Genomic DNA, 24,714 nt, shown 5'->3' on the forward strand with positions numbered 1-24,714 from the left:
GGAGAAGGAACTAGGTTGTAACACAAAATCTGTGTTAAAGGGATACTGAAAAACCTTTAAAATCAACTACCATCTCACAGAAAAAGACACCAAATCCTCCTAAGAGTTTATATTTCAGTAGAAGTATTTTCAGAAATTACCTACTTAGTCTTTCTGTCTCATCTCTTAAAGCCTACCTACTTCCCTGCAGGCAACTTCTTACTCAATTCTTCTGAGACAGCAGTGCATCCAAGAGTAAGATGGATGCTCTCCTAATTCCCCTTTTAACAAACAGAAAGTAATCTTCTCATGCCAAAAGAATCACTTTTCTTTGTAGCAAGGCAGATGCTAGCAAAATGCTCTTCTTGATTCATAGAGAACTCAAACTGAGTGTATAGAGACAGAAGTCAGAGATAATCTTGTTATTTAGGAAAGGTGATTGTTTTCTCCAACGGCTGAAATAGGTCCTTTCCAATCCTAACTATTCTATGATTCTATGAAATACCAGGCCTGGAATACAATGAGACCATTATTACAGACATTCCCTACATATAAGCACAGCTCACCCATGTAAATTTACAGGTATTAATTTTTGCTGTTTCTAATACTTTCAAAGTTGTGCAGCTATGAAAAATCATTATTGAGCAACAGTTCATGGCTCTTCTCTCACAGATAAGCACCTCTCAGTCACCAGACACAAATCACAGGGAAAACAAAAATCACAACTGTAGCACAAAGACAGATGATTCATGTAGTGCATTAATGTAAAATAGCAGCTGAGCTTTAAATTCAGGCTTTAGCTAATTCTGCAGTAGTTTCCTTAACCAGATAATGCTTGCAGATCTTTGTTTTTTCAATCAGCTTTGAAAATGAACAGAGTATAGCCACAAAAACCTCACTCTTTGTTTAAGACATAGTCATACCCTACATTAACAGGTGTGATTTCTGCAACATTCCTGACAGTTCAGAAGCACCTTTTCTACTGGATATCCCACAACAATTTCATCATCCACTGCCAGGATCCGATCTCCAACTTTGATTCGTCCATCCTGGAAAAAAAAACATAGAATCAGAACTCTGAGCTCTGGATGCTGTTTCAAAAGACATTTGTCATTCTTTATTTGGATTTTAAATGTTCTCACACCTTTGCTGCTGCACCATGATCTGTTAAACTCTTAATAACTACTCCATGAATTGTGTCTTCCTCACTAATGGCAATTCCAAAGCCTCCTTGATCCTGGGACAAAAAGAAAAAAGCAAATACTTATATACTGCATTTATGAAAATATAACAATACATTCATTAATTAATCTGCCAGTTCATTTACTTTGGACAACAATAGCAATGATTTTACCTGAGGCACCACCACCAGCTGGTTAACAAAAGGTCTTCGAATAGGACAAGAGGTGACATCTTCAGAGACACAGAGCAACTTGCAAATTTATGTGAATTTAAAGAGCCTCATGTGGTTGCCAAAGACATTATGTTAGGAAAACTTTGGGGTCCATTCACAAAAGACCTCTAGAAGACTCTTCTAACTTGTTTGCCATAAGAAAGTCCATTACAAAAAAGCAACCTAGTGCATAGAAATATAGCTGACGTAAACTTAATTTTCAGCACATACCTTAGGGAGTTCCACGTACTGAATGTTTTTACAGGAACTGAAGTCAGAACAAGCACTGGAGTTTGCAGCAGTGATATCAATCTAGCAGAAAACGAAAACATAACTGTGAGCAACAACATTCAGTATTTTCCATCAAAATGAAGTGTCACACAAACATTTAAAGTGGGTCTGGTTATTTTCTGGATTCATTTAAACTGCTGTAACTGTATTCATGGAAATATTAGATTCACTTCATAGTTTAGACAAATATAAAATAGAACAGAACTGAGCACAGCTGCACTAAATTTAGCAGGTTTACTAAAACCTCATTTGTTTTTCCCTTGGATTTTTTTTTTTATTTTGTAGTATTTGCCAAGCAAACAGGGCAATCCCTTATCCAGAACAATGTTAATACCTTAGTCAGTGAGAAAAACAAAAATTTACCTCTGGAAGAGTCCCTGAGGTACACTGTGAAGCCTCTACTGACTTTGCAGGGCAAACAGCCATCTGATTTACTGCATCTTTATTTCTACAATAGATTCAGTTAAGAAATGTAGTGAGAATGTAGTAATATAGCACCAGATTTCTTAGAACAAGTTTAAGCCTAGTGCTTTCCTTTATTTCTGGCACTCACATTGCAAATATCAAAACCAGAAAACAAAAGACACATTTAATAATTAACAAGACCTGGGTTCAAAAGCATACCTACCTTAACCAAAATGAACACTAAACCAGAAACACTTTTTGCAAAATTTGAGCATATTAAAAATAAACCTTTTTAGCCAGATCTTTAACCAGAACTTACCTGATAAAGATTATTTTTACTTTAGATGGTGCACATTTGATTATTGAGGAAGCATTCTGATGAGTCCTTCCATAGAGTATTTGTCCATTTATCTGCATAAAGAAAGGTAGTTATTATGTCCCCAAATATTTTAATTCCCTTAAGCTATTTTTTTAAGCTTTAAAAAAATCCATTATCCCACATCGCTGACTAAAGAAGCAATTATATTGAAACAGCAGAGTATATTGTGTCCAGCTTCCACTCCCTTCTTCCAGTATAAAATTTCTTACAGTTTGATTTCAGACTAACATTGTCACAGTGCTAAAAATGCCATTGTCTGAGTTATACTGCATTGACTTGGCATGTCATCTATTTCCACTTGCCATTGATCACCTCATGACTGATCCAGTGGTAAAGCAGGGCCATGGGAAATTCTAACCAGAACAAATAAATGGATCGCTTATACCCAGCAATGAGATATTATTTACCAAGTCTCAACTCTGAGGTAGGCACTTTATACAGAGGAGTTTGAACATTTGTGCATTTACAATGTGAAGGTCTGACGTGATGATCATTGTCTTCATTTGACAGAGCAGACTCATTGAAACCCCTTGAAGCTCAGATATGATTCAAGGTATCAGTGTCAATTTCCAGACTAAGGCAAATTCACTTACAATTTTTTCAAGCTACATTTCTTAGAAATGGAAAAACTACAGTGCAGAATTCCACTCTAGGAAAGGGGAAATTATTAGAAGAGGACAGTTTGGACCTACACAAGGGGAAAATAATGCAATGCATACTGAATTAGTACTAACAGAAGCAAAGTAGTGGCAACAGTGAGCAACAGATGCAAGACACTGAACTGAGGGCTGAAGCTGTGTCCACCAGGCACAGTCACAGGGATACGGAGTCTTGTGATCTACACTGAAGGTGACAATCCAGTGTTAGACATGGGCTTGTGAAGAACCAGGTAAGGCTGTCAGCTGCTGGATGGAGCACGGTCTCCCACAGCTGAGACAGCTACTTGGGAACACAAGGAGCAAGCTCAGATGTCTCCTCTCAGAGGAGGCTGAGACAATCTCTTGGCATCGTTACAGAGGTTTACATCAGGTTACAGTTAGCAAGACATCACATGAGAGCAGACTCAGACATACATGTTTCAATGGGTCCAGAGGATACTCAGTATCTGCAACATCAAGGTTTAAAACAAAACCATACCAATTTAACTTATCCAAGGGAATCATATAGCAGGTAACATTGGACTGTGCAGCTATTAGGTCCCTCCGTGAGACTGGGTCCACAGCACAACAAATCCCTAATTTTCACTCCTAGTCTGCAACTGCCAGTTTACATTGCTTACACTTTCCATGTCTCCCTCAAGCTTCGCTCAGTCTCACCACTGCCTCCCTGTACCATCTTCCCACCACAACCTCTAACACCTCCGCACACAGTTTTGAAGTTACACAATGCACTTCTGTGAGGGTAATGTTACCTGCTGCTACCAGAAAGTATCAGTAAAGCTACAGCAGAGAACATATCTGCAACTACCATCAGCTGAACTGTGGTAATATAAAAATGGACTTTATGCTCATATACATATTGGGAATGCACTTTCAGTGGTTAGGTCTGTCCATAAAGCCACTAGTAAACAGCTCCAAAGTGTCATGAGATAAAAGTCCATAATACAGATGGATCTGCTGCTGTTTCTACTATTTAAATTCCACTGTATATGTTACACAATATAAAAATATTCTATCATCATACTTCCAGTAGACACAGAAGTAATTACAAATTCTGGAACACTCCACAGATGGATGGACTAATGGACTTTTAATTATTTTCCGTGGTCTGCAATATACTGCCCTTCCATACATCTCCATAACCCAGAAACTGCTGTCATCCCTCATTTTTGTCCATTTTAAAAGCACATATATTAGTACTACTATAACAAACTGCAACTATCTGGCAAATGATGGAATGAAAATCTGGTAGCATTGTGATGTCAACCTGGATAACTTGGGGATTTCAAAGCCCACTGAGGAACATCCACCCTGCAGCAAGAATCAAATATTTTAATGCATTTTAAGTTGGATTTCAGTAGAAATTGCAAAAACTCACCTCTAGTAACTCATCTGCAATCTGTAACCTGCCATCTTTTCCAGCTGCTCCATTTGGATCAATTCCCACTACAAAGACACTCATCCTGGATCGGTCTTTGTTACCAGCAAGACTAAGTCCCAGACCTGTTCTTCCTTTTTCCAGTTCAATCATGTGTAGCTCCCCGGGAAGACTTCCATAGCGCTGCACAATCTTTTCTAAATGTAAAAGTGTGGGCAGCAGAGGTTGGATTTACACTGGAGAGGTTCACAAGTCACCTACAGAGTCAAGATCAGTGTCCAGTGGGCAGTATCCGATAGAAGAATACCAAACTGGGTGAGAAAATTTTAATACACACCACACTTTCTTTTAAGCTAAGCCTTAGGTGACTTACAACAAGACTTCCAGTTCCTTGCCTACCTTCTAACTGCAGAAAAGATTAAAACCTCCCTTACAAAAAAAAAAAAAAAAATTAACAAAAATGCAATAATCTTCCCTCCAGTAACAATTTCAGGTAACGAAAGCTATCACATCGATTACTGCCATCAGTTACCTAAAGTACACTGAAAATCTTCAAGGAGTCCTACATGTGAAGCAGTGAATTTGGACCATGAAGGGAAACAGAGATTGGAATGCAATGAAGACAAACAAATTAGGTTTATATTTCATTATGTGCATCTGACCAAGCACAGCTGGAAGCTGACAGGCACACTTAACACCTAAAACAGAAACCACATGAAAATGAAGAAGTTCAAACTGGATCCTCTCATATCTTTTGCTACAGTGCTATTTCAACAGTGAATATTTAAAACATTGTCATATAGGATAAACTTACTCCAGCTGTAACCGAACTCATCCTCCATTTCCCTTTCCTCTGGGACTCTGCTAGAAGACGATTGTGCAACATCACAGCTCATTCCTGAAAATGCTGAAGGTGAAGGCACAGGCAAGTTACACAGTGAAGTCTTCTCTGGTTCTAAATCAGACTGACCAAATACCTGTGGAAAATAAGAAAAACACAGAGCCTAAGCAGATGCAGACTCTGTGTAGGGCAAACTAGCATACAAAAATGTCAAACAACAATGACTATGGCTTTGAAGTTTAAATATCAAGCAGCTGGAATTCTAAATTAGTAATACGGCACAGAAAGCCTGCAAGAGATCAAAGATGGAAACAAACACCAGGCAAGGCAAGAGATAACATCACTCCAAAATGTATTCAGAAGCAAACAGACCTCACAATAAAAGCCCAATTCAGTAAGTTTTATGTGCCACTTCACATTTCACAAAAATCTCGAATAAAGACTCTTTTTTTTTTAATGCCATATCTGTAAGAGACTTCTATTTAATTTTATTTTTAAAAGCTACTGCACATAATTTCTTTCTATCATATGCTTTGGAAGCCAAATAGGAGGAAAGGGGAAGGAAACAAAGAACTTGGTGCTTTCAAAAAATGCCCTCAGAAAAAAGAAAATAACTGGCATATTAAATGAAAGGACAATTTAAAAATAAAAGGAACAGACAATATCTGAACTTTTTCAGTCTTATTTACTGGTTTCCTATAAGCTGCATGGGAGAGATAAAACAAAGGAGGATAGAGATTAAATCATGAAGGAGACAAATACTTCTGTTGTTCATGTATGTGGTCTATCCATATTCACAAAAAGTTCGGAATTGTTACTACACAACTACTGCAATGGTTAAACACCCAAATCCACTATCTGGCAAGCCTCCATTCAAGTCAGTTCCCCTGAGGAATATGAGTTTTATTAGGGATTCGGCTAAGGGTTTGTAATTTATGTCATTATGGCTTGCTCAGAGTAAACATGTAGTATGAAACTTGTACCGGAGCATCATCATTCTGAAGCCTATACATATTCAAGAGACAAAGAGATTTTGATACTTGGCAGATCAGAAGCTGATGTAAAAAAAAAAGGCTTTAGTTGAAAATAAAGTATTTTTCCAACAATAGGATTTTCAGGTGTTGCCCCAGCTTCATAGGCCTGTTCTCATCATTTCAGTTTTCATTACCTCCATTAGCTTAAGTCTGAACATATAGTGTTCCTTGGTACTGAAAACACTGAGACATCTTCACTAGAGGCAACAGTGAAATGAATTCCCACACACCTTGGGAAACTCAAATCTGCTTTAAATTAAAGGCGTTGAAAAAAAACCAGTTTACCAATTTAATCATACCGAAATTTAAGGAAGGGCCCATCTCTCAAGGAAAATTAATTACCTTCATTCTCTGTCTATCTGAAAGATTTAAAGAAAATGAAAATGCCTTATTTCTGTTCCTTCATTCTGCTTCTGCTCGGAAAAAAAATAAAAAAATCTTTTCATAGAATCACAGAATCATAGAATGATTTGGTTTGGAAAGGCCCTTAAGATCATCCAGTTCCAACCCCCCCACCATGGGCAGGGACACCTCACTCAAGACCATGTCACCAAAGGCTCTGTCCAACCTGGCCTTGAACAATGCCAGGGATGGGGCATTCACCACTGAATTCAGGAACTTGTTCTAGGAGTTTAACTAAGAAGTCATTAAATGTCAAAAGTGTGGTAAGTTTTAATATGGCACCCAAGCCAATCATTTTACAAAAAAAGCATATAAATGCTATATGATTTTTGTATCATATCAGTCACATTGATCTGTGTTTGAAATTTAAGGCAATGTCATCCAGCTGAGATGACACACTGCATCACCCAACTTCATGTAGGCATTATTTACAGTTTATGCAAGTTATACTCTAAAACATGCAAATCATTACAAGGCAGAAGTAAACCCAACTAAAGCACCAAAATTCTAGCAAAGACATTGTTATCCATCAGAATAAGAGCTGGGTGGAAATGGTATTTAGTAACATTCACAGCAATTTTTCATAATCAAAAATTCATGTATCCACCATGGAGAGAATTTGGTGACAGACCTCTACCTCAAGAAGGGGTGAAGGAAAGAGCAGTTCTAGAAACCTACATTACATACATTAAAAAATTACATACATTAAAAAATGAGGAAATAGAGGGTGAGAGCAGAACAGATCAACAGACCCTACAGTAGTCTCTGTGCTATAAAATGAAAATTAATATACCAATTTAGCGGTACTCTTGGTAAATGACAGTGCCCAAGAACTTTGCAAAATCAAACAAAACATGACCAAACAAAAAAGAACATAAAATGCTGTCAAGAACCTCTGCGAGATCTATAATGCACAGCTCTATGGCTGTCAGATTAGCATTTATGAACTGCAGTCACCACGATTTGACAATAAAATGTTTCCTTCTGTACCTCTGTGCAAGTGTACACAAATCTGAACATGTCTGATGTTCAAGAAAATGCTGAAACTACAGTAAAAGCAAGGCTCCTTTGTGAGAAGTGTATAAAGGGTGATGAAATAGCATTTGGGTGGAGGGGACCATGTCCTGCATCCAGAATACAGCCTGCCACACATGCAACATCAGCAGCAGAGGCTGGTCCCAACCATTTATACACACATAAGACTTTTGCTCCCTGAATCGGGCCACACATGAAAAACCTAAAATGCTCTAACTCATGAAATACTTTCAGTGGTCAACAGCACAGTATTTCATTTAAAATGCAAAGCACCAGATACTGCATGAACCCATTTGGGTCAATGATCACAGCTAAGCAAATATCAGAAATGTGGAGCAGTATCATTTGCAACAAAGGAGGCACACAGAGAGGAAGAAACGTATCACAGGCCATGTACAAATGTACAGCACACATACAGTAGGACCTACTCACTGAAATCAAGACAAACCTTGAATGGTGTGGGAGCAAAAGGGTTAGTTGGGGAACAACGGAAGGTAACCCTAATTGGATTCGATACCTCCTACAGTAACAGAAAACAGTAATCCATGTTACAGCACCTTTGGCAATACACAACATTATTAATGAATAACCCATTATGGATTCATTTTACTAACTGCAGCAACTTTATTAACTCGTTTGTAAATGGACAAAAGTATTTTAGGAGTTACTAAGGACCCTGATTCAGCAAAAATTTCTTACTGTACATGAACCTTAGGTCAGACAGACAACAAAACACCATTCTTAATGTTAAAAAAGGAATTATGAAGAACCTTCAAAAACATTATGTTTTCTCTACAAATATGCGCAATTTTTTTTCAGAAATACTTCTGAAAATATAGAAAGTACAAGCCATCATTTACGTAACACTTCTGTTCCTCAGAACTGTAGCAAGCACAAAGAGAGATTTCAAAAATACACATGCAATTATACACCACGTTATCATAAATGCTTGTTATACATTCAACATATTTGACAACATGAGAAAACAGACAAAGGGCACACTCACTCCCAAGATGTATAACCAGCTAGGAATTGTTTTATTAATTCAGAAATGCATGCACATAAGAATGAAGCTTTTATTTATTACTGTGTTAGAGGTTAAGTCTGTTCCCAATATGAGTAACATGCAGTAAGCACTAACCACAGGAAACAAACAATAAAATTCTTTCATATTTCCAAAGATGTCAGCATCTTGTTTATGGTGCATTAAAATAATTTTAAAGAAGCAAAGGAAAAATATTTTCAGCAACACAAAATGAAAGCTGCCGGTGTTGTTTGGGGATTTATTTTTTTTTCCTAGTGCAAAAACAAAAGAGATACCAAACCTGGAAAGTCCTAACCACATGAAAGGAAAATGAAGTATGCAACAGCAAAACACCTCACACTGATGAGAGAGTTACACTCTGGTAGATATCTTACATAAAACACCAGGTCTAATTTTGTAAATGAGAACCTATTCCTTTGGTATCTCTGATTATATCAGATTTAGTGATTATGATTAATGGAGCTGGCATTTTTTTTTAACTTCTTCAAAACTTTCTATGTGCATGTGTGTCTGTGGCTTTCTAATTCACAACACAGAAATTCCACTCTCATCAGCACAGTATTTCACCCAAAATGGTATAAAAGAATTTAAATGCAGACATACTAATGGCAAAGAAGCACACATATAATGTTTGGTGAGTCAAAGGCAGACAGTGTGTCATTATCCAACCTTGTCAGTGTTGAACTGAGAAGAATCAGCAAACGGGTTAGTGCTGCTGAAGACAGCTGGCCTACAGAAGAAACTGTTCTGTGGGAAAGGCAGGGAAGGGTTCTAAAAGGTAAACATAATAGAAACTAAACAAAAACATTTTTACATTTTTACATGAATCCTTACTGACTCATAAAACAACACATATTTAGTTAGCTGTTTGTGCTATCCAAAGTCTGCTTTCTGTACTTTGCTATAGACACATGAAGGTAAGCAAAACTATATTTGTTCAGTGTTTTCATCAGCTATGTTTAGAAGACCATACATGAAAAGCCTCCTCCTAACTGTTCTAGCCTATAAAGTGCATAAAGTGCAGAATTCAGCAGCATAAACAATAAAAAATTATTTGTTAATATTTGATATTTGTACCGCTTTGTCCAAGCATCTCAACATATGGGATATTCTTATACATTAGTTACTCACAAAGTTGTGGTTTTCCCAATTAGAATAAACACAATTCTCTGTAATAATGCAGTAATTTAGTTTTATTTTGAAAGCCACTGATTAATTCTCATTATTTGATTTACCTCCTGTGGTAACATACTCACTGTCTCACAAAAGAGAAGGTTTAGTAATATTAGGCATGTCTAAACAGACTTCATATTTAATAACAACTTTTACAGATCAGTTTTTACGTGTCTGCACGCATCTATACTTTTCTGAATTTATAGTTTAATAAGACTAAATTTTCTAGTCTTCTCCTAGACACATACATGAAGACAATACAAAAAACTTCCTTATTAACACAAAATCAGTTTTCATATTTAGACGAAAGTAAAGAATTTTAAAATAATTAAAGTATTAGTACTCCTTGCACAGCTTTTGTTCTGTATTCTATTTTGAGATCAGAACCTGTTTAATAAAGAGGGAACAGCTCTGATTTTTGCATAATAGTTTGGAAATACTGTTCAATGTATACTTAAAAGTAATATCTATGCTAGGTGTATCCACCTGGCAATTAATCAAATGTTGTAGGGCTCTAAGTTTAACACTGCTGGAAAATAAGAAGTATAGCAAACGGAAGGGAATGTGAAAGTTTTGCAGTATCAACTGATATATTTACATTAAAGTAATTTAATCCAGGTACATGCTGCTGTTTAAAAAATATTTTAAAGCGCTTTGTTTTCTTAAATGCTCCTAAAAATAGAAAATGCATCCCTAAACATTTATTCTGAAATATCATTTTGGAAAAAAAAAAAGGAGTAATGTAATTTGGTAAGAACATATGTCTTGGTTCTACGGTATCTTCATCAATGACAAAGTAGAGCTGTGTGTGAATGGTTGCCCAGAGAGGTGATGGATGCACCATCCCTGAAGACATTCAAGGCCAAGCTGGATGTGGTTCTGGGCAACCTGATCTACTTGAAGACGTCCCTGCTCACTGCAGGGCGGTTGGACTAGATGACCTTTGATGGTCCTTTCCAACCAAAACTGTTCTACAGTTCTATGAACAAGGTTTCTTCACTTGTGAGTCAAAGTTAATAGGCAGTTTCTCTGCAAGATTTTCTGTTTACATATACGATTCACATTTGATTTTTAATTTTATAAAGGGAAGTTTAGGAAAAGTAATTTGCCAGCGTATTGACCCTACCATATTACATCTGTCATCTGCATAAAATTTTAAATTGAATCTTGGTAAAAATTCATGCAACTAAAATAACCATCACAAGCATTTTGTATACAACCAGTGAAATCCTAGTAAAGAGAAAACAAAAGATCAGTCACAGTAATTCAAAATCTTGGCTTTTGTATTTCATCATGATAGTATAGCACCTAAAACACTACTGCTAGCTCAAATTCTAATGCTTGAAACAGCACTGTTATTAATGTGCTATTAATGGACCAACTACCATGAGAAAAAAAATACAGAGCAAGGTTTAGTACACTTTCTTAAAAAGTCTAGGACAGGAAAAGCAAATGCTACAATAAAGAGTATTTTTCCTGTTACTGGGTTGTTGGGGTTTTGTGCTGCTTTTTTTTTTCAAAACAAACCCTAAAATAACAGGATTTATTTTATATTTGTTATTTTTTATTTAACTAACTTTTGTTTAGCATTTTAATATGTCCAGGATACTGAAGTATCACAGACTAGGTAGCATTTCCTATAGCACAGTGCTGTAACCCTACAAATTACCTGGGATCATAACCATTGTGATGGATTAATTCTTACTCAGAAATACCCAGAGCAGTGTCAGTATGAAAGACAGATTTGATGGATAGTTTTTATGGCAGGAAGTTATCAACTAGCTTTTCACAGTTTATTTGCATTATTTGGGCATTATTCTGGAGTACACTTAGGATCTTTTTACCAACTACAGAAGCCTAAATGAAAAAACAAAGGGAAAGAAACTGACTGGTTAGCAACACATCACTTGAAACTGACTGCCTTGCTAAATACATGGTGTTACCATATTAAATATAGCTACAGTGTGCAGGCAGCTAGCTATCTGGGTCACTGCACATGAACGAAGGCAGGAAATTCCCTTGTAAGATCTTATTATAAAGTACAGATGCAAGTTTCGTAAGATGAAGACAATAAATATAATGCTATTTACAAAGATCACACAGCAACAAACATGTACAGTGGGATCACTTGCAATGTTTCTGCTTACAGAGAAACAAGGTTTTGTCAATAAACAGCCAAGAAATAACCTACAAACTTAACAATTGAAGAATAATGAGAACGAAGAGCTATAACTAAAAATAGCAAAGGAGCATTCTCTAAAAAAACGCAAGTTGTGATAAAGTAATGGAATCATTCCCATCCCAAACGGGCCTGAACACTGAGCAGTTGCATTTTTGTTCACATCACAGCAAATGCAAATCCTTACTTTAGTATCTCGAGCATCAACAACCAACATTCAATAGAGCTTTTCATGCAACTTTACCTTAGATGACTGATGATAAAAGGGGTTAGTAGTTTTCTGCCCACAATGAGCAGAAGTTGAAGAAGGGCTATAAAGAGACTCTGGCTGGGGAACAAAAGTTATGAGACAACTAGTAAATAAACATGCAGCTTACAGAGACTCTACAATGAGGAAGTTTAGTTTCTAGTGATGCAAACAACTTATATTAAAACTCAGTAGCTTTTGTCTGCAATGTCCATGCAGCTTAGTGACGGAAAACTTTTGTGTACTTCTAGGTCCTTTCATTAATGTCCAATGATTTTTTTTTAACAGGTGCCGTATTTCTGCATGTGTTCCTTGGACATGCTGTCAATCTCTAAGAGTTGGGTTTATTAGACTCCTACTCTGCCCCTCAACAAATTATCTTTCTTGAGGCTTTTCAAAATAGTTTGAGGACGGCGTGCTGGAGGGCAATTCCAAATCCAAATCGATTTCATTCTAAATGGAAATAATACTTAAATCAAATATTTGCTCCTACAATGGCTGAGATGGAACTTTAAAGATTAAATATCCCATTCCCAAACACCACCACCTTGAACACTGTTTTATCTATTACTATGTATTACGTCTCTTTTCATATTCTTTATGCTTACCCTTGGTTTGCTTATAATGCTCTGTACCATAAAGACTACAGGATTGCCTGCCTTCCGTATGGCTTCCACAGCTTGTTCATGGCTGGCATCTCTGAGATCAATTCCATCCACCTGTAATTGGAAGGCCTCATCTTAAAATTGCAAAAAGCTACAAGAATCATGAGTGAGCTTTGTGTTTTGGTTAGGGAACTCTGACTAAAACCTAAGCCCAAACCTTTGTTACTGGTGCAAAGGTTTCAAATGACTTAGCCTGAGGTCCCTCACACACAGGTTTGAGATTTCTAAGAGCACTGAAACGACATCAAATAAATATTCTCCATGGTTTTAAAACCAGGATGTCAGTGTTCTTGGTTCAGGCTCCATATGTTTTCCCACAAGCAACATAATAGAAGAGATATGATAATATGATAAAGAAAGAGGAAATAAGATAGTGTGAAGACAGTGGTAGCATTTGCCAAATATTGCTTCCTGTAAATCCTATCTTGGAATAAGCTTCCTCTCAGGACTTTATGAGATTTACAAACTGAAAATTGTTAGGTGTTGGAGAATCTTTCATTATTGGGTATGATGTCAGTACACTGTACTTTTATTTCTTTTTTTTTTTTTTCCCAAACACGGTAAGACAAGTTTAGCTACTAAATACTTTCCACAGAAGGTAAACTTTCAGGTCAGCTGAAAAGCTTTCTCTTCTAGAAGAAAGGATTTACAAAGGATGAGGAAAGACAAATCTTTGATTGGTTGTTTTTCTTCATTCCTTTGTATGCATTGATGTGTAAAACAGTTTGCCTTGAGATCCAGGTAAGAACAATGTTACGGTGAGGGTAGCATCAGTAAAGCACTCTTATGGTGGCCATAATGAAAGCTAGAAGCTAACATAGAAAAGTTATTTGTTAGTGGCAATTCTTGAACACAAAGTTATAGAATAAGGATTACCCCTACCTTTTTAATTGTTTAACTCTATCCTAAACTTAACCATCCAATATAAATAAAAAGAGCACAAAACCAATCTGAGAGAGAAAATTCTAAACCTACAAGGAACTGAAAAATTATACTAAGGCACTCTGACAACCCATGAGTGAAATACTGTATGCAGTAGTACAGGAAAGCCTTGATATGTCACAACTTGAGAAACTGAAATAATCCATTCAGAAACAATCACATTAACAAAGTATTAGTTACTTAATTTCAGTCACTGCAAGTACCACTGTCAGAGACAACATGCATTTATAAAAAAAACACCTGTAAGCGATGTTTTTTAACTTTTTATCAAGAAAATTCCACCTCCCAACTTGTCATACACTGGAAACTCTTCCACCCTACTGTAGAAAGTCCAATCTATATTAAGGTTCTATTTCAAGTTCCTTTATGATCTTGCGGCAGAGAGCAAACTGAAGTTTAAGTACCACTGTGTAAAGCCAGCCCAGTCTCAGCTAGTGGAAGAATCACCACTTCCATCACCCTGTTTGTTATGTTCTTACTGACAAACAATCAGCTAAGGACATCCGGCAGGGTGTAGAGGAGTGCAGCTCCTAATGACTTGACACTGGCGATGAGGTAATGTCTGATTTATGAAAATCATCACAGGAAAGACACACTCCTTTCAGTATATTCATTCTTCAAATCTTTAAACAAGAAAGCACAAGTGGCTGCATTAACACCGGACTGGCTAAGCTGAAGAGAAATCTATATAAATTCCTCCATGTGACACCACTGTCTACCCTGTCCTCAGGCATGGACACAATGCTCCTACATTCCTTTGTATCAAATCCAGCTTTCGTCATGTAAGCAGGAAAAAAACTCTCTCACCCTTAATTCCTGCACAAGAATTATGTGATCTGAGAAAGATTAATTAGGAAACAAGCTTGGCATTTATTTGTACGATTTGCTAATCACTAGCCAATATGCAAAGGTAAAGCCTTTTAGCCTCACCAAACTTAAGCTTTCTCCTACACATGCTGGTTTGACCACAGGCAGGTAGAACTGCTGGCTTTGTAGGTCCCCATGTGTTTGCTCTCAGAGTTCGTCATCTATGCTTTAGGTTGTATATTCAGCTTTAAGCTGTCTGCACACAAACATCAGCAGATGGTACTACATACACTCTGTATGGCTCAAGAGGTGCCAGCTGGAGCAATTACACAGCTGTTGGCCCAGGACCACCTCAGCAGCTCCTGAGATGCCAGGGTATTGCAAGCAGAAGGCACTCAGCTGGTACCTCCACGATCCGATCTCCGGTTTTTAGCGTCCCATTTTTGCCGGCTGGGCTGTCTTCCAGGATGTGCTTGATAAATATCCCTCTCATCATTTCTCCATTACTCAGGCGGCTCCCCATCCCTCGTCCTCCAACAATGCTGATTCCCAGTGACTTGCTAGGCTCTCTCCAGAGTTCAACCCTGTTGTGACAAAAGAAGGACCAAAATAAATGAAAATCTGCTGTGATTATGACAAAGCTGCACAATAGAGACACCTGGATTTGCACAACAGATTAAAAATAAATAAATAAATAAATAAATAAATAAATAAATAAATAATCAGATACAGCTCCTCCTTGGAAAGTTGGTTTGTTTGGCTTTTTATTCAGTGAGAGTTATATACTGAATTGCTCAGAAAGTCTGCAATTGTGTCTGCTGTTTCATTCATTCTGGATTCTACTCAAAACTTTTAATACTTCTTTCTATCTCTTCTTACTGGTTCCCAGAGAGTCAGTGTATAAAGACAAATTACTAAAATAAGCAAGAAACTGCAAGATTGCAGAAATTAAGGCCAATGGCAAAAAAAATCAACAGTGAATTACTCCTACAATGCATAACATACATAAGTGCAGCAATTCTGTTGTTTTCTTATTCATCTTAAAATATAGGATTCAAATTTTTTTCATTTCAGATGAAATTTTATACTGTGCAACTAGATCTGCACTTACTTTCTGGGTTGGTTCCAGTTACTGAAAGCTGCATTTTGAAGTTCACTTTCTTCTCCCTCCCCCTCTTCACGTTCTGGAAGCTCTGGGAGTTCCCTGCTGATGAACAGGAACAGCTTTTTATTGTAATGGCTGCTGGTCTGAAGAAAATTCTCCATCTTTCAGCTCTTCTAAAATAAAACTTATCTTCCTAAATTGTACGAAGTGTACAGAAAGTGTTACATCTGAGAGTTCTATGCGAGAAAACAGTAAGTCTCACCTAACAGTATGTGAAGACAAAAGCTCAAGTGGCACAGTTCCCTCTGTTTGTTGTCCCAAACTGGCCCTGTACTCGTCCAAATTTTCTGCTGGCACATATGTAATACTGCAATAAAATGGGACATGGTTAAAGTAGCACAAGGACTCCTGGTCCTACCGTTTGTGTGTGTGAAGGAGTGATTATGAAGAAGCCTCTCAAAACTACTTCATGGAGTCAATGACTTCAAAGCCACAGTGCTGGTATGTTGGGAATAAGTAGTTTGTATGAATCCTTTGTGACTTTGCAAAAAATATGCATTTATGGTCAAATTAGGTAGCTGACCAGCACCTAATTTTCTGAGGGTTGTCCATTCCATTTTAAGTAAATGGTGCTTGAACAATGACAAGAGTGTAATCCAGCCTTAATCAAAACAGATTCCTTGTGCAAAAAAGATAAACACTGACGATCTGTGAAATGTGAAACACCGTTACCATCCTAAATGCTGGCTAAAAATGCTTCTTGAAGTCAGCTTTCAGGAGGTTTTATGCTTTCCTGGGCAGTTTTGTATCTATTTTAGGTTTCTATACTTTTGGTGAAAAATATTGCATGGGTCTGGACTTACAAATGTGTTACAGCACACCACTCGCACTGCCGGAAGCAATTCCCTGATTAACTCCTTCCTCTACCCCTTCATGCACTCCCAGTCAGCTTGGGAGAGTCAGACAGTCAAGTTTCACCAAGCAAATGACATGCACACTCCAGAAGCCCTGGTGTAACTTGACCTTGTTTGAATGCCAGGAACAGAAATGGCCCAATAGGCTGGGGAGGGGGAAACAAAGAGAAGGAGAAAGATAAAGCCATAAAGAATATTTCTTTAAAAACTTCCTTCTACAGGCAAAAGGACACCATCATCTAAACTGGGCTACTTAGATGGCCATCTTTTAATGATGCTTTGTCTTCTTAAAAACCCTTAGCTGTTCAATAAGCGACTCAGCTATCAGATGCAAGTCTGCCAAGAAGTAAGGCTGATGGAAAAAGAACCCCATAAAGTGCCTGTCTGCTCATCCATCACTTGGTTAAAACAAACATGAACATATTTTCTCACAGAACAGACATGGCAGAAATAAAATAAAAATCTTGACCATTTCATAAGGACATCTAAGCTACTGAGAAGAGACTTCCTTCAGCTCCAAGTCTAACTTTGAGGCCTGTTCTGTCCATCACTACCTGGCTGCCACCAATTCCCCCTCTCACTGGTTTACTGCTGAATAAAGAAAGTAGAAGAAGGCAGAGCAGATACACTTTTAATGCTGTCTGTCCAAAACACTCTACCAAAATTAACCTAAGGATCATCTTTATTTGTCTTCTTCATCTGTGCTGAAGCATGTTCCCTGTCTCCTCTCGTATTTACCACGTATATGAAACTGCAGAAGATGGTCATTAAGGAAGTGCCTAGGGTGCTGAATAGGAGGAACACTCCAGTTCTTTTAATGGAGATCTAAACCATTCATACTATCACCAGTTTTGTTCTTCATTAAATCTCTCCCCCTCTTCTGCTTTGGCCTTCTTTCAAACACACATGTGTTATGTGCTTGACATAAAGTGTTTTTATTTTTAAATGCTGGGGAGTTAACATACACTAGGGAACAAACACTCAGCATGTCACTGACTCTAGTCTGTGTTCCCTAAGGACTTCCCAGCACTGGGAAATACGCAAGATACACAACATTTATTCTGCAAAGTCCTAGCAGGGAAATGGAGAGAAGAGGAAAAAGAGATTTTGAAAAGAATCACTACTATTTCTGAACCATCTTCAGGTCCTCATGTGTTGAACTATAGCAAAGTGCTAGCAGTATGGTCACAAAACACTCAATGTAAGGTGCCCCTAATTGTGGAAGGTGGGCTGGAACTTTATGTTCTTTAAGGTGCCTTCCAACCCAAACCATTCTATGATTCTATGTTTTGGGCAAATGCTGCTGAAGAAGCACCACCCACTAAGCCCATAAGAATACCTTGCCTTTACAAAACCTACAAGATGTGCAAGCTACATAGAATCATAGAATAGAATAGTTAGGATTGGAAAGGACCTCAAGATCATCTAGTTCCAACATCTCGATAAAAGAAAATGTGTGATTCATCCAGTTAGATTCATAATTTTATGATGATCCCAATGAAATTCATCAATATTCACCCTATAAAAATAAGTAGGAAATAATGTATTTTCCCTTGAAAGACAGCTGCAGTAAAGACACGAGAACTGCAAGCAAGATTTCTGCTGGCTATGAGGCTTGGACAATCTTTCCTGCTAAACTGCAGCTGTAAGCTATTGTTCAAAGCATGGGAAGGAGAATGGCAGCCTGCTAAAAATGAAACCGATATGCCCAGATTCAGCCTGGATGCAGACAGTTGAGTGTGATCACTGATAGCGGAGTGTCCAACATCTTTCAACTCCTGTCCAGTCCTTCTGTGCAAGGATCATGTAGCGAACATTACACAGGGTGTCAAGCTTTAAAGGCAGTAGTAGATTTTAACTCATACTTCTATGCAACATCAACAGTACAGATCAGGTAAGCAGGAGGTAAACCATATGCACTGTGATACCCTGTTGTTTTTCACTATATGAATAAGTAACTGACATTGTGCTGAGACATTCAAAAGGTACGGCTCAAAGTATGCTCTCAACCAACTTTATATACTACTTACAAACATATCCCAAAATCTCTCTTAGGTAGCTAAGCTTCCCTTTTGGTGAACAGCACAGAAACTGAGAAGAAAAGAGGTCTACTCCACCATTTAGAAAATGCATTTGAAATCGAATAACTGAATTACCTAATTGATTTCCACAGACGGAGTCAAAATTAGATAGTATCACTGGGAGCTTTTACATTTTAGCTCTTTGGAAAATGACATTATTTTTATCCTAGTACCTAACTACACAGTCCTAAGTGCCTAATTTTAAGCACACAAAGGAACATTCAACATGTTTTTAACTGTTCATTCTTACTTACAATAATGAACTTCAATAATATGTCAGATTCTTCATAAATCTAAACCAGAACATTTACTTGTGTTTTGAAAAAATAAGCATAGAAGAGAAAACTAAATTATATGTGTCAAATGTATGAAAAGGTATATTCTGTGTAGGAGTTCACCTTTGTCTCCTGCTCATGATTTCCAAAGTTCAGTTAACTGCAAAGTTTTCCCTAACTGCTTTTATTAGCTAAGCTGCATTACTGATGTAACTGTACTCCTCCCCTATCTCCTTTGCATGTTATTACTGAATTGAGGAAGTTATATAAAAAAATCTAGTTTTGCTGTAAATTAGAGTTTTAGGAAATATGCGTACCTGAACATCATCTTTGGTCAGTGGCTAACCTGCCCTGCCTTCTGTGACAGGCAGCAAGGTTGTAGTGTACTAAAAACCTTGAATTTGAATCTGCTAAGAGTTTTTTTGCTGTTTAGTACTTCATGGGCAGACATGCCACAATTATCAAATCTATTTGCTGTATTGCTACTGTAGCTTACTTCTTGGAGGTCACAGTGAGGTCTGAAAACATTCAGTATCATCCTGAATATCCTGAACAACAGTCCCAGTGTGTGACTGGGTTTATGAGAAGCCCAGACAAAAAAAGTGTTGGACTCCTTTGGTCAGCTCTGTTGACCCTTGCACTGTAAGTGGAAATAAGAATCCATACAGCCAACTGAAAGGCCCCTGAAAAAGGGATAATTGCCTTGCTGTGTTCACAGAGAAGAAAGTAATAGATAGATGTCCCAGAAACTAAGGATGAAGACACAGCAACCAAGAAACAAGTAAATGACTGCTCTACCATTGTGTTGCATTTCTTATCTGCAAGAGAAGTTAAAATCAACAATTTAAAGAGAAAGAATATGCAGTGTTTAAACATTCCCTATCTTACACAGCAGTACAGTTTGAAGGAAAAAGTGTTCTGGATTCCTTTCTTCAAAGCTACAACCACCCTCCTCCCCACAGAGATATACACTAGCAGTGAAAGAAGCAACAATGGAAACACCAATGGTGTACATATGAAAATATCTTGTAAACACAAAATTGCATGCAGTACAGAAGAACATTTATCACATGCTTGACTGAACAGCCACACAAAACCTTGAAACACTAACAAACCAAACAACAAAGTATGAAGAATGCTCAGGACAAATTACTGTTCTTAACATTTAAGGTCTAATTTGAACCTTTTTATACAAGAAGCAAGTAAAATGCAAGTGCCACAGAAAATATGACACTGAGATTAATCCAGATATCAGTACATCATCCTCATGGCAGCTTTATCTGTGAACCCTTTATACACGCACACACACACATACACTCGCTCTGACCACGTTCTGGAGTGGCTGACATAGATTAAATTTAAAAAAATTAGCAATACTTTTTTTTAATACAGGTGTTTTCATTCCAGTCGTAAAGTATGCTCCAATCTTCCAGGTTAAAGCAATATACACATACATATATACCAACACACACTTATACCTTTTTTAAAAGAAATGTATATAAACATTAACATGTGCAGCCACATGTACACACACAAAGAGAGAATATGTACCTATATCTGGATATATACCTGACTTTACTATGGATGTCATAAAAGCATGGAATGATTTTACAGACAAATTGCAACACAGAGCCATAATGAGTGTCTGAATTGCCAATACTCACACATAACAGAGGGCCTGATCATCAGCAGGTGCTGGAGAAGATCTAGAATGTGAAGCATATGAGGTAGTATCTTTTTACAATGGTGTTAACAAATGTCAATGTCTCATGCTGAATGTGAGAGGCATATTTATGTAGTTAAAAGTGTGAGCTGCTTTTTTTTTGTTTTCTTCCTCCTTTTTTGTTTTCTTCTTTTTTTCCCCCGTTCCACCTCCACTTCATCTACACCTCCCCCAGAAAGCATCTGCTCTTTATTATTTTCTATAGCAGTGATTATTAACAAGCATGGAAAATGGAATTGCCATCTATCTTTTATTTCTTGATCAGGAATTCATCCCCATGTTTTTGGCAGGTGAATTCTGATTCAGCTCTGTAATTATCTGACAGATGTTACAAACAGCTGCTGCTGAGCACAAAACACTGGCTATTATTACAGAAATATAAGAGCTCCTGGCAAGGTGGAGTGAGAAGTGAAACAGAATGCATTCTGTATGGCCACACATCCGGTTTTCTACACACAAAGGGGAAAAAAATAAATACCTTAGTCTGAAACTCATATTTCTGGTTCTTGAGCTATTCAAAATCAAATTTCCTTCAATAAAATAAAACAAAGTCTTTATGTGGCAAGTAAGAACAGGTTTATATTGTCTCAGCAAATAATGTATGCCACTGAAATAAAGCTTTGAAATGAAAATACTTCTACTTAATCACTTCTTGAAAGGCATTTTGCTACCCAAAAAAAGCTCAGTATTAATGTGCCAACTTTGCAGCCCTGTATAGATAAAGAGGAATGATATGTAGACAGACTCATCTGAGTGCTTGTGCACCCTTGTTTCCCACAGAAGACATCAAAGAGATACAACTTGCTCATCAGAAATGCTGGCCCTTAAATAGCAAATCCTGCATCATGATGCACCACACTAGCTCTGCAATGACATCTACATAGCTGGGTATCTCCCTTGGAAAACACAAACATCCGTCATAAGATAATGCTTCACATCTCCAGTTTCAGATCCCGGACATCACCCACATGTTTTTAGTACAACATTTTTCAAGAGATCCTGTACTGCTCTCCTGAAAGTCCAAATTACAGAAAAGTTTAATTATCCTGAATAGGTTTGTATCAAAACTATGTAGGCACAAAAATATTGTCCTTATTCTTGCTATAGACTCCTTTAGGTGCTACCAAATGTTTTGACCTCTCAGTTCTTTAAAGTGCAGAAGCCAGCTTCACTTTAAATCCTTATCATGGGAATGCACCAAAGAACATAAATATAAAATGAAAGACAAAATATCTTATTACAAACATGAATAGCAACTGCCACTCTTTTGCAAGGTCTTTCAGAAAGGGGATGAACTTTCCTCTGCAAAATCTGAATATTCATGTCTAAGACAAGATTTTGGTATTTCTGACATATCCGTAAAAACCTACAAAACTTGTAGTCACACAGTGTAAAGTGCAGCAGCTATAAAAGAATAGGCACAACTAATGAGCACATCTGTGTTTGGTTACGGAACTGCAGCACTAATAAAAGACTCCTCACAGGAGGATGGTACTGTAACCTCTAAGCAGATGCATACACGCATGCACGTATACCAACTGATTTCAGTTGTGGTAGTCAGAAGAATAATAAGATTTTGAAAGCCTGTAATAAAAATCAATGTCACATTTTATCAGAGACACACTGATTACAGAATTGACAATAATGTAATTCATTATATGAGCATATCCAATTATTTAAACAAACTTGCATTACACCATAATCGTAATCTGTGACAACTATGGGGCAATTTAACTTACTACGCACAAAGAAGATACTTTGCCTATCTGTTCCCAAAATGCCAGATCTCGTCAAAGCTAGAATACTTCTGTGGAAGAACCAAATGCCCTGCAGTCAGTTTTGAATTCACAGAAACCACAGTTACCTGTAACGGCACCAGGACTGAACTGACTCAATCCATATTACCATGCATATGAGAAAAACAGCTGCTAGATTACTGGAGCTGCATTGGTGTGTCTAGAGCACTGTCTACAAGCTAAGGAGCAGCCTTATTTCTACATAGTGTATGTGGGTAAAGCTAACTCACTAACCATGACAGCAGAAAGAATTGTACTTTAAGGGAAAGTTAAAGTGCTGTAAAATGAGTGAACTTGAGAAAAGAAACTTTCTCATCAAGCAAGCATATTTTTCAGAACTTGTATCAACTGCAAATTTAAAGTAGTACTCCCAAGAGCAGACATTTATGGACTAGTGCAACAGCTCCTTTGCATGTACTAATAAAAACTTGTGACTTCACAAAATAGACTATTTCTGCTCTTTGTCACAGATGTACTGAAAACATTTTAAATTTTACTTTTCTGCATTAACATCATGTGTCATACTTTCCGTCTGGCAGTCAAAGCCAAAATCCATTAGAAACATCTCCATGAAACTAAATCACCTGTGCAATGGCCAGGACAGTTCACCTTTGAGAAACACAAACACCTTGAGGAAACACCCACTTTCTTTAGAAAAGTCATACTATGAAAGCAAAACTCTAATACCATTTCTTCAACATTACCAGGCAGGACAGTAATGATCATGTTTACCAGTGACAGTAATAACATTAGTTAGAACATTCAAAGCCTCTCACACAAGTGATTTTATCTTTCAATCCCATGAAGTTGTAATCTGAAGGTGAATTATCCATCTGACACTGTAACTTAAAGGGAAATTCAAGTTGTAAAAATAAACAAAAAAAATTATTTAGAATGCTTCCATGAATAACCAAATTTTGATTAGTCTCTTCCTACCACAATTCATCATCTAGCTTTACCTACTTTATATCTGGTCCAATGAGCGAATGCCTCCTTAGCATAGCCCGGGCTTGTGCATTGGTTATGTCAGTGGTTGACTCTTCATTAATGGACAGGATGCAGTCCCCTACACCAATCCGTCCATCACGACTTATTGAGCCTCCATGGATGATGCTGCGGACTATCATTCCTGAGACATTTTTATTGGAACTTACCGTCATCCCTACAGTGAAAAACACATTAAACAGTTAGTAATGTCTTCAAGAGCTAGCTCTGAAAAAGAAATGAAACCTACAGCAGGGGAAGACAAAAGCCAGCCAGCCCACCTGGCAATATCAGCAAGCCTATCAACACTGCTCTTATTCTCTCTTGCAATCTCCTCTTTCCAATCAGCATTTACGAATCACAATCTCAGCATCATTACCTTGTGTCATTTCGCATACCAGGCTCAACATAAAAAAGCAGAAAATAAACAAAAAAGGTAATTAAAATGTTTCTAAACCAGTCAAATTTACACTTTTCTGGATGGTTTGCCGAGTTTATATACCACATGTCAATTCATTTTATGATGGTTCTCTTTGGAAAGGCCGTAAAATGATTAAACAGTTTATCAGGAGCATCGGGACAACACAGCCACATGCTTACTTTCAACAAAAAGCCTGAATAAGAGGCCATTGACCTAGTGGCTGCCCTCCTGCCCTCCTAGGAGGGCCATTGCTTAGGTCTAGAAGAGTGTCCTGACATCTGTGACAGCCTGTGCATTACTGATGGATACAGTCCACTGCCTAAAATACACCATGATTCCACCCGTGGCACAGCAAGACATTACTTCTTAATGTTTATACACAACATATAACTCCACTTTCTTTTCACTAATGGGATATGAGATAGAGATGCTCTTCTCCCTCCTTCCCAATGGGAATTTAAAGGGGACTTCACATGTTTTTGTGACTGTTGTTAGGCTCAGGAGTTCCCACTGTTATTTTCAGGACAGTTGGTGCTCACGAAATCAACCCTGATGACAGTT

The 24,714-nt window shown here is 37.4% G+C and overlaps 1 protein-coding gene across 1 annotated transcript in view; it reads right to left on the reverse strand.

Moving 5' to 3' along the window:
* MPDZ (multiple PDZ domain crumbs cell polarity complex component) overlaps positions 1-24,714 on the reverse strand; it is an 82,695-nt gene that overhangs the window by 14,185 nt on the left and 43,796 nt on the right. Inside the window, exons 21-32 of the mRNA XM_013130535.3 lie at positions 23,712-23,910; positions 16,222-16,326; positions 15,966-16,058; positions 15,261-15,438; positions 13,049-13,159; positions 5,299-5,461; positions 4,485-4,681; positions 2,388-2,479; positions 2,027-2,111; positions 1,604-1,684; positions 1,124-1,216; positions 954-1,028 (exon numbers count right to left, since the gene is read on the reverse strand). Of these exons, the coding sequence (XP_012985989.2) occupies positions 954-1,028; positions 1,124-1,216; positions 1,604-1,684; positions 2,027-2,111; positions 2,388-2,479; positions 4,485-4,681; positions 5,299-5,461; positions 13,049-13,159; positions 15,261-15,438; positions 15,966-16,058; positions 16,222-16,326; positions 23,712-23,910 (1,472 nt within the window). The remainder of the gene's footprint in view (positions 1-953; positions 1,029-1,123; positions 1,217-1,603; positions 1,685-2,026; positions 2,112-2,387; positions 2,480-4,484; positions 4,682-5,298; positions 5,462-13,048; positions 13,160-15,260; positions 15,439-15,965; positions 16,059-16,221; positions 16,327-23,711; positions 23,911-24,714) is intronic.

This window comes from Melopsittacus undulatus, chromosome Z, assembly GCF_012275295.1.
Source record: "Melopsittacus undulatus isolate bMelUnd1 chromosome Z, bMelUnd1.mat.Z, whole genome shotgun sequence".
In the NCBI taxonomy this organism is placed as follows: Eukaryota; Metazoa; Chordata; class Aves; order Psittaciformes; family Psittaculidae; genus Melopsittacus; species Melopsittacus undulatus.